This window comes from Mercurialis annua, linkage group LG6, assembly GCF_937616625.2.
Source record: "Mercurialis annua linkage group LG6, ddMerAnnu1.2, whole genome shotgun sequence".
NCBI classification, from domain to species: Eukaryota; Viridiplantae; Streptophyta; class Magnoliopsida; order Malpighiales; family Euphorbiaceae; genus Mercurialis; species Mercurialis annua.
The window spans coordinates 10,601,196-10,612,674 of record NC_065575.1 but is presented as its reverse complement, the minus strand read 5'-3'; the positions used below and the strand labels follow the sequence as shown (position 1 = coordinate 10,612,674).

General features: G+C 32.6%; 1 protein-coding gene across 1 annotated transcript; it reads right to left on the bottom strand.

Annotated features, from left to right (window-relative positions):
• Positions 1 to 258: 258 nt before the first annotated feature.
• On the bottom strand, positions 259 to 1,164 carry LOC130015684 (uncharacterized mitochondrial protein AtMg00810-like). The gene has a single exon (XM_056106326.1). The coding sequence runs from the start codon at positions 1,162 to 1,164 to the stop codon at positions 259 to 261; it is 906 nt and encodes a 301-aa protein (XP_055962301.1).
• Positions 1,165 to 11,479: the final 10,315 nt, after the last annotated feature.

The window sequence follows — 11,479 nt, the reverse complement described above, 5'->3', positions numbered from 1 at the left end:
CCTTTTCTCAAGCTGGAGGGAATGACAGAGAGGATCCAAGCTTGTTTCGAAAATTTATAAACGGAACAGCAGCTAAGGTTTTGTAAAGACATCTGCAACTTGTTGCGGGGACAGAATGTAGCAAGTAATTAATTCACCAACAGCAACTTACTCACGAACAAAGTGATAGTCAATTTCAATGTGTTTGGACCGTGCATGAAGGACTGGATTGATTGTCATCTATAAGGCACTTTTGTTATCACAAAATAGTTGAGAAGCTTAATGAAGAAGAATGCCAATATCACGAAGAAGGAATTGTATCCATACTAGTTCTGCAGTTGTGGATGCTAAAGCACGGTATTCAGCAACAGTACTGGATCGCGAAATTGTTGGCTGCTTTTTCGAACTCCACGATATACAGTTAGCTCCGAGAAAGATACAATAGCCTGTTGTACTTCGTCTTGTTGTAGGACAACCAGCCCAATCTGCGTCACAAAAACCATAGAGAGAGAGAGAGCTGTGTTTTAGAAAAGAAATACCAAAATGAAGAGTGCCTTTAAGATATCGAAGGATACGTTTGACAGCTTTCATGTCTCCAAATGTTGGATTTTGAAGAGTTTGGCACACTTTGTTGACAGCGTGAACAATGTCCGGTCGTGTGTAAGTCAAGTATTGTAAAGCACCCACCAAACTGTATTCAGTAGCATTGACTGGATCCGAATCTCTAGGTGTCATTTGAGACTTGAGTGCCATAGGTGTCTTGTAGTGGGTGCTATCAAGTAGTCCTGCTTTGTGTAGAAGTTCTTTAGCATATTGAATTTGAGAAAGCGTGGGTCCTTGTTGATTTCGTTGAACTTCAATTCCAAGGAAGAAGTGAAATTCCCCAAGATCTTTAAGAGCAAATTCCTTGCCAAGTTTATTAATGAGAAGATTGATATAAGTATCATTATTTCCTGTAAGCACGATGTCATCCACATAAATAAGCATAAGTATAACCATATGATCATTACGTAGGATAAATAATGAAGGATCAACAATACTACAAATGAAACCAATATGAAGTAGATATTGAGATAATCTATTAAACCAGGCTCGAGGGGCTTGTTTAAGCCCATAAAGGAATTTATTTAATTTGCACACAAAGTCGGGATTTTTGGAATCCTTGAAACCGGGGGGTTGCTCCATGTAGACAGTTTACTCATGAAGGAAAGCATTTTTGACGTCCAATTGTCTCATTTTCCAATTTGAAGTTGTAGCAATGGCTAAGACAACTCGAATTGTAGTAGCTTTAACTACGGGACTATAGGTTTCGTCATAGTCAATGCCTTCGACTTGAGAGTAACCTTTAGCAACAAGGCGAGCCTTATAACGTTCTATAGTACCGTCTTCTTTAAATTTAATTCTGAATATCCATTTGGATCCAATAATGTTGGTGTCAGGAGGTCTAGGGACTAAATTCCATGTGTGATTTTCAAGAAGAGCTTGGAATTCTTGGTTCATGGCTTCATTCCAATGTGGTAAATGCAAAGCTGATTTGTAAGATTTTGGAACACTCTCATCGCCACAAGCAATGAGAGCAACATTATTTCGACGTGCCCGAATTTGTTGAGTTGCTTGAGCTAGATTTGGATCCAATTGAGGATTTTGTCGAAGTTGTGTGCGACTGATCATCGAATGGCCTTCGCCTTGGGAATTTGAGGTGTCATCTGCAAGAGAAAAATCAACAATTAAATTTTTACTTAAATCTGGTAAAGTATAAAATAGAGATTCAGATTGGGCCTGTTTTGAGATTTCAGTATTAGACATGTGATGTCCAGGCCTTGGTGGATCATTGAGCTTGGAACTTGAATTAGCACCATGATTTAAAGTGCTTTCAATTATATGAGGAGTTTCATGAATTTGTGGCAATGACAGGACATGTTCTTGCGAGGAAACATTATCATGGATTGATGTTGATGTGATGTCATCATGCAATGAATCTTTGTTTTGCTTTGGTGGCGATGAAGTAATATCTTCTCCATTTGTAAGCATAAAATTAGTACCACCATCTTTGGCCAAGTCAAAATTGTCACCATCATCGCCAAAATCATGAACAGTTGTATCTTGGTTCCCTTTCTTAATACTGGTCTTCTGAAATTGCTCAACATCATCTGGTAAAAAATGTAACTTCTGATTCTGTTAGAGTATTACTATCTTGAAAAGGAGAAAAAGGAAAACAATCTTCATCAAATACTACATGTCGAGAAATGTATACTTCATTTGTTATAGGACATAAACAACGATACCTTTTATGAATATGACTATATCCGATAAAAACACAAGGATACGATTTCCATAATCACGAAGATAAGGAAAACACCTGCATCCAAAAATTCTCAATATACCATAATCAGGTTCGTGATTGAACAATTTAAAATATGGAGATTTCATATTAAGGGTAGATAACGGCATGAGATTGATTAAAAACATAGCACTGAGGAAAGCATCAACCCAATATTTTATGGGCATGTTAGCCTGAAAGAGAAGAGTGAGACCGGTTTCCACAATATGACGGTGTTTTCTTTCGGCAACTCCGTTTTGCTGTGGGATGTGCGGACAAGAAAATTGGTGGTGTATGCCACAATTGGATAAATGATTTTCAAACGCAATAGAAGTAAATTCACCTCCACCGTCACTTTGAAAAACTTTGATTTTTCGCTCAAATAATTTTTCCACTTGTTTCTGAAATTTAAGAAAAACTTCAAAGAAGTCAGATTTTTTTCTTAAAGGGAACATCCATGTATAACGAGTGCAATCATCCACAATAATAGCATAATATTTAAAATTTTGACAAGAGGAGACTGGGGCGGGTCCCCACAAATCACAATTCAATTTGTCTAAAGGAAAATTGGCAATTTTATTTGAGACAGAAAAAGAAAGTTTACAACTTTTTCCCATTTGGCAACTAGCAACAACAGTTTTTGGTTGTTCCCAACTCGAAACATTGATCATTCTTGTAGAAGCCAACGTTTTCAAAAAATTAGAATTTGGATGTCCCATGCGCTGATGCCAAACAATTTGAGAGACCCCTTTGCATGCAGTAAAAAGCTTTGTAATCGCTGTCTAGAGCATATAGTCCATTATACTTATAACCTTAGCAAGTATCTTTCCCTGTTGAGACTTAACAAAAAATTGGATAGCATCAAAGGTAATAGAACAAGCATTATTAGCGGTTAATTTAGCTACAGAAATAAGATTCTTTTTGATTTTTGGCACTACTAAAACATTTTTGAGTTTAATAATACTATCATTAGTTTTAATTTTACCTTCTCCGGTGTAACTTATCTTCAAATGATCTCCATTCCCAACAATAATAGATTCATTTCCATTATATTTAGTTAGTTTGGAAAGTTTACCCGGATCATTAATAATGTGAGTAGTGGCTCCAGAGTCAGCATAAAGATTTGGGTCATCACCTTGAGTAACGTTCATTGCTGCTATGGCCTTGTGAAGTTGGTCCTCCGGTTGAACGGAATGATCAAAGCGGCTCCAACATTCAACAGCAGAGTGGTTAGATTTTCCATAAATTTGACATATTATGGTGTCCTTATTTTGCTTGCCATTTTTGCTCCATTGAACTTTTCTCCACGGTTGGTAGAGTTGTAATTATTTCGAGAGCTATATCTGGCCGCGGGATTGAAACCACGCCCACGAGAATTGGACCGGCCTCTGTACCTACCACACCATTTTCCTCTTTGTACAAAATAGGCTTGATCATGTCGAGGATTAGCATCTTCAATTGTGTTGTTGACATTTAGTTGTTCATAGGCTTGAAGTTCTACGGCAAACTGGTGGAACGAGGGATACGGGGGCTTTGTGAGCATAGCAGTGCGAACGTTTTGATACTTAGGTCCAAGACCCCTTGCAAGTTGAAATACTCTTTTTGTTTCATCAATCGGTTTTTTAATAGCAGCCAGACTACCACACAACCCCTTAAATTTCACATAATCATCAATGGAGAGATTTCCTTTTTGTAAGGACATAAGAGTCTCATTTAAAATCATCTCTTTTTCTACCGTGGTGGGTAGAAGTTGTTGTTCTATTGACTTCCACACCTTATAGGCTGAACCTACATCTTCAAGAGTAACAAGTACTTCAGTTTCAATGTTTTTCAGCAAAAAGGCAGAGAGAAGGCCATTATTCCATTTCCACATGAGATAATTTGGATTCATCTCAATTTTATTGTCTTTTACGGTTTCTTGCGAAAGTTTGCTGTCTTCATTAAGGTGATGTGCCATGTCTATACTCTGAATAAGTGCTCCATTTGTGAACACCAAAGAAGAAAATTTGTGTTGTCGAGTTTCAGAGATATTAGGCTAGAACATTGATGAAGGGTTTGGAAAGAGAGCTCAGATTCATTATTTGCTTTCATAAGTGTGGTGTTGGCCATGGGAATTGATGTTAGTGAGCTGCTTGTAGGCTCTGATACCATGATGATTTTGATAAAAAAATATAATTCTCATTCCATATTGATATGTATAGGTAACAACCATTACATATAGAGAAAGCTAAGCTAGAATAAGGAAAGCAACATTAGTGCCTATTCTAATGACCATGAGATATGGCAGTGTTCTTTACCATATTTGTCAAAATATGGTTGTTTATAGAAGTTGTCGTTGTGCTCATTATAGAAGAAGATATTGTTGACTTGTGATTAGAGGAATGTATTTCTTGTGCTTTGATTAAGGAGATCGTTGGATCCAAATTAGGAAATGTAAACTCTTGATTAGGAATGGCCTTGGTGAATTGATATTGACTTCTATCAATACGATGGTACTTTCTTGGTTTTTACATTCTTTATCTCCTTCTATTGCTCAAAGTATTTTGTGGTTAGATAATGCTTTAGATGTTTGGAAGGATCTGGCCGATAGGTTTACTCAGGAAAATGCTTTAAGAGTATCTAACTTATAAGAGGAAATTTATGCGTATAAGCAAAATAACCTTTTTGTCACTGATTATTTTACACGACTCAAAATCTTATGGGATGAATATATTAATCTAAGAATGGTTCCTAATTGAACTTGTCATCCTCAGTGTGTTTATGATTCTCTAAAGAAAGTTAAAAAAATTCAAGATGAGGATTTTGTGATTAGGTTTTTAAAGGGCTTAAATGAGAGTTATTCAGTTATAAATATCCAAATATTAATGATGGATCCTATTCTTAAGATTAATAGAACTTTTTCCCTTGCTTTACAATATGAGAGACAAATTGGTTTCAATACTGGAAATTTACAGAATATGGTTGAACCATCTTTTTTGCTGCACAAGTAAATTCTGGTTTCCAAAGGAGGATGATGCCTAGTAGTTCTTGTAGACCTCCTTCAAATGGTTTTTCTGGTAATAACTTTAGACCTCAAGGGGGACAAAAAAGGTCTTATGCTGCTCCTAACAATGGAAAGCCTATGTGTACTTTTTGTAGTTTATCTGGGCACTCAATAGACATTTGTTATAAGAAGCATGGGTATCCAACTGGTTACAAACCAAAATATAGACCACAATTTTCTGTTAATCAAGTAAGTGAATTTGTAGTTACTGATAATCAAGGGAATTTTGGGAGTTTTTGTGATCAGAATCAAGAACATAATGTTTTCTATAATGATCCTTCTTATCCTACTTATGAGGGAAATGATAATACTTATCAATCTGGTAATGGGGAATATCAGAATAATTAGTGCAATATGGGATATCAGAATAAAGATATCTCTTCTACTCCTATGGTTAATGCTACTGTATCTAATGCTCCTATGTCTAATGCTGCCAACTCTGTGATTACTCAAGAACAATATGCTCAATTGATGGCTATGTTACACAATAATGGAGGATCTTTAAATTGTGCTTCACCAAAAGTTAATACAGTCTCAACAAATTTTATTGCTGATACATCTAATGCAGGTACACAATTTTTAACTCATTCTTATTTTAAAAGTTTTGTTGCCTGTTCATATGTTAAAAAACCTGGTGAATCAGTGTGGATTGTTGATTCTGGTGCTACCAATCATATAGTTTGTTCATTAGATGCATATACTTCTTATGAACCTGTTTCTAACATATATGTCACTTTGCCAAATGGTTCAAAAATATTTATTACACATATAGGAACAGTTCATTTTAGTCATGACTTGATTCTTCATGATATTTTTGTGCATGTTTTCTCATTCAATCTTATTTCAACAATTAAACTAACTAATAGGTATAATTACTGTTTAATTCTTTTATAAAACATATTTATTATATAGGATCTTACGAAATGGAATTGATTAGCTAGACAAGTACAAGGATTATATCAACTTGATAAAAGTCAGTTTTCTGTTATGCTTGTTCTATGCAATCTGTTGGTGATGATACTTGTTCTATTAAATCAGTAGATAAGAATTCTTTGTGGCACTATCGTTTAGGTCATTTAGCAAATCATAGATTACAATGTTTGCAATCTATTGATTCTTCTATTAAGATTCCAGTTGAAAATCATTGTAAAATATGTCATTTAGCAAAGCAAAAGAAGAATTCTTTTCCTTTAAGTAAGTCTGTTGTTTATAACTGTTTTGATTTAGTACATATTGACATTTGGGGACCAGCCAGAACACAATCTTTTTATGCACATAGATATTTTTTAACAATAGTAGATGACAAGAGGAGATTTACTTGGTTATTCTTGCTAAAATCTAAATCAGAAGCAAGACTTAAGGTTCAAAAAATTTGTTGCTTTGTTGAAACATAGTTTAAGGTTAAAATTATATGTGTTAGATCAGATAATGGTTTGGAATTTCATATGTCTTCATTCTTTGAATCTAAAGAATTAGTGCATCAAACAACATGTGTATACACACCTAAAAAAATACAGTGGTGGAAAGAAAACACAAACATATATTGAATGTAGCTAGAGCTCTTAAATTTCAGTCTTCTATAGCACTTTTTTTTGTCTGATTGTGTAGTACATGCTGTTTATTTAATAAACAGAATACCTTCTCTAGTTATTGATGATAAAACACCTTTTGAATTGTTATATGATAAGTCTCCTGTGTTTGATGATTTAAAGGTTTTTGGTTGTTTAACATCTACTTTGGCTCATAATAGGGACAAATTTACACCTAGAGCTACACAAATGTATTTTTTAGGTTATCCAGCTAACACAAAAGGTTATAGGCTTTTTGATGTTGAATCAAAGAAGGTTTTTATTTCCGGAAATGTTAGGTTCTATGAATATATGTTTCCTTACCAAGATTCTAAGTTTATATCTGATAATAACTTAAGTTCATTCGTTTTACCTAATGTCATTAATTCCCTTAATACTGATGATTCTTTAGAAATAAATACTAGACCTTTAGAAGTTCATAACACATAAATTAACACGGGAAGTAAATATAAGATTGATGTTGTATCTCATACACAAATAATACCTACTAGAAGATCATCTAGGATTGTTACTCAACAATCTTTCTTAAAAGATTATGTTTGTCAAATATCAAAAGATCAGAATAATACAGTAGGCAAATCAATAGTTACACCACACACAATTTCAAAAGTCTTTCCATATGATCATCTTAATATATTTCATAAAGCCTTTTTTGTTCAAATTCAGTCTAACTTCGAACCAAAAACTTACAATGAAGCTATAAAACATGTGTCTTGGAAAGATGCTATGCAAAAAGAACTTGATGGTTTAAATCATAATAATACTTGGATATTAACACAGCTACCACCTGGAAAGACCCCTATTGGTTGTAAGTGGATATACAAAATAAAATGTCATAGTGATGGAACAATAGAGAGATATAAGGCTAGGTTAGTAGCAAAAGGATATACACAACAGAATGGTATAGATTATCTAGAAACCATTAGTCATGTAGCAAAGATGACTACAATTAGAGTGTTACTGACTATAGCAGCATCAAAACAATGGCATTTACAACAATTAGATATAAATAATGCATTCTTACATGGGGATTTAAATAAAGAAGATTACATGTTAGCACCACCTGGTTTGAATTGTGATTCAAAGTTAGTTTGCAAATTAACAAAATCACTTTATTGATTGAAACAAGCTAGTAGGCAATGGAACATGAAACTGACTACTGCCCTAATTTCTCAAGGTTTTAAACAAGCATCTTCTGATTATTCATTGTTTACAAAAAACCATATTGATTCTTTTACAGCTCTTCTTGTCTATGTAGATGATGTAATTTTAACAGGCAATGATTTGAATGAAATTAAGTATGTAAAGAAGTATTTGGATGACACATTCAAGATCAAAGATCTTGGAAATCTCAAGTTCTTCTTAGGTCTTGAGGTTGCAAGATCTAAAGTAGGAATAAATTTATGTCAAAGAAAGTATGTACTGGATTTATTAACAAAAACAGGGTTTCTTGGATCTAAACCATCAACTACACCAATGACAGCAGACACAGAGTTAACTAAAAATGATAGTCCTGCGTATACAAATGTGACTGCATACAGAAGAATAATAGGAAAACTAATATATCTGTGTAGTACAAGACCAAATATCTCCTTCGCAGTATAGCAACTTTCTTAGTTCTTAGACACTCAAACTGAGAAGCATTATGCAACAACATCCAGAATATTAAGGTACCTAAAGAAGTCTCCAGGTCAAGACTTGTTCTTTCCATTAGAAAATGAAGTAAATATCAGGGCTTTTTCAGACTCGGATTGGGCCATTTGCCCAGACACAAGAAGGTCCATTACAGGATACTGTGTCTTTATTGGAAAATCTATGATTTCTTAGAAGACAAAGAAACAAGTTACAGTTTCAAAGTCTAGCTCAAAAGCTGAGTATAGAGCCTTAGCCAATGTCACATGTGAGGTTCAATGGTTGAAATACTTGCTTGAAGACTTGCATCAAAATGCTTCATTTCCTGCCATGGTCTATTGTGACAATCAGTCAGCCTGTTATTTAGCACATAACCTTGTCTTCCATGAAAGAACAAAGCATATAGAAATAGATTGCCATATCATTAGACAAAAATTACAAGAGGGACTCATTCATCTACTTCCAATAGTTTCAGCTTTACAATTGGCATATTTTTTCACAAAGCCTCTACCTACTTCTGTCTTTCTTAATTTTGTGGAAAAGCTGGGTATACAAAATGTATATCTTCCAGCTTGAGGGGGAATGTTAGATAATAGAACATCAAGACCTGAAGACTTGCATTAAAAGCTGCAGATTATAGAAGTTGCACATTCATCAATTGAAGAAAATTCTGAAAATTAGTTAATTACTATTGTTAATTAGTTAATTTAGTGGTTATTGTTAGTAGTTAGTTAGAATAGTTTAATGGAGTTAGTATTCTGTTTATATAAACAGAATTAGCTGTTACACTTGTTAAGTGTATAAATAGGTTGTATTGACTCATTTTACAATCAATGAAATTATTCATTTTTCCTTTAAAATCTTTTAGAACAAAAACACCAATCAAAATAATAAATTAATAGAAAATAATTGAGAAATATAGATAAAAATGCTATGTGGTTATTCAAAATTTGTTTGGGCTTTTTATATAAAATACAGGATTTGGGCTAGACTTTACTTTTATACAGCCCAATGCATATTTTTACTTTTCACACCATCAATTTTATGAAACCTAACCTGTTTTTTTATTTCTTTCTTTTTTACCGTTTTCTTATTTTCCTTCTCAATTGACGGTTTCTTCATTCTTCTCCGCCATTTTCGCTTCTCTTCTCCACGATTTTGTTGTGAGTTATCTCCATTACTCCATCACTGCACGACTCCTCTTACTTCTCTCATTTTCATTTCTATTTCATCATTATCTCAACCGTTCTTGCTTATATAACAGTAAATTCTTTTGAGTTGTGAAAAAAAATTCACGATTTCTACTCCTTCGCTTCCGCCGTTCCGCCTCCGCCGTTTCGCCTCCATCGTTCTGCCTTTGTCTCGCCGCGCCATCTTTCTTTTATCTTTTTAATTTTAGATCTGAAATTTTTTGTTCTTTTTTTTATTTTCAGATCTGTAATTTGTTTATCTTTTACTGTTGATTCACCATTAAACATGTATAAAGAGTATCTTTAAAGAATCTAATACTTATTTCATGTTATATATAATAATTTTGTGATTTTATATAATAAAATTCTGTTATTTCTGCATTTTTTTGTGTTTTGTTGTATTTCTGCGTTTTTTTTTATTCTGCAGAACGATTTGTTGTTGATGATTGATTGCTGAATTATTGTAATGTTACAGTGTTGTTGATTTTATGTTGACTTTATGTTGATATTATGTTGATATCTACTGATTCTTTTTATTTTAACATTGACAAATAAGATAATATTGTCTGTGAAATAAACTTTCGTTGGATGAAATGAAACTGTATCATAGCCGTCTTTGTCGAAATTTAGTTAGGTATGAGAGGTGGAACGTAAAACAATTATACAAGTGATTTTGAAGAAACTGTGCAGCTGCAAAGAGAATTGAGGAAAAAAATATATTTTGAAATAGATTTCTTTAATTTGTGAACTGTTGTGTTGGTGTATATTTAATATATTTTTATTTTTATATGTAAGAATAATTTTATTTTTTTATTTGAATTATTGTTGTTTTTTCATATTGTTTTGATTACTTACTCTGCTAACATCTTTATCTGGTTCATTTATTTTAAACATTTTGTACCTTTATTGTTCTTTAGTAGAATTACTACTATCATATTAACAAGTTATCAACATAATGTCAACATGATATCAACAATTAATGCTAATTTAGTTAAGATGTTTGTAAAATGAGAGCATCGATTGATTTAAGCCAAAAACAATCACCATATTATCAAAAACATGTCAACAGCTCATCAATACAACAATTTAAGACTAACTTTACTTTTCTTTTAATGATTGAAAAATCAACATGTTATCAACAGTATATCAACAACATGTCAACATAAAATTGAAAATCAAAAAAAGTTAAAATACTTATCAACATAATGTCAACAATTAATGCTAATTTAGTCAAGATGTTTGTAAAATGAGAACATTGATTGATTTAAGTCAAAAACAATCAACATATTATCAAAAACATATCAATAGTTCATTAATACATCAATTTAAGACTAACTTTATTTTTCTTTCAATGATTGAAAAATTAACATGTTATCAACAGTATATCAACAACATGTCAACATAAAATTGAAAATCAAAAAAAGTTGAAATACATATTAACATAATGTCAACAATAAATCAACAACGAATCAACATAAGGAATAAAATAAAACATATTTTTTTGAAAAATTGTGACAATCGATAAAATATCAACAAGAAATCAACAACTTGTCAACATGATAATGCTAACATATTCTTATCTAATTTCATTTAAATTTTGTTTTTTTTTTAGTTTATTTCACGCACAAAATTATCTAATTTGCTAATGTATTTTTTAGAATAAATTTTTTCAATGTTAAAATTAAGGAAATACCAACTGATTATCAACACAAAATCAACATAAAAT

Bases quoted from the DNA above. Each gene is read 5' to 3' on its own strand.
- LOC130015684 (XM_056106326.1), bottom strand. From the start codon at position 1,164: ATGGAGCAACCCCCCGGTTTCAAGGATTCCAAAAATCCCGACTTTGTG.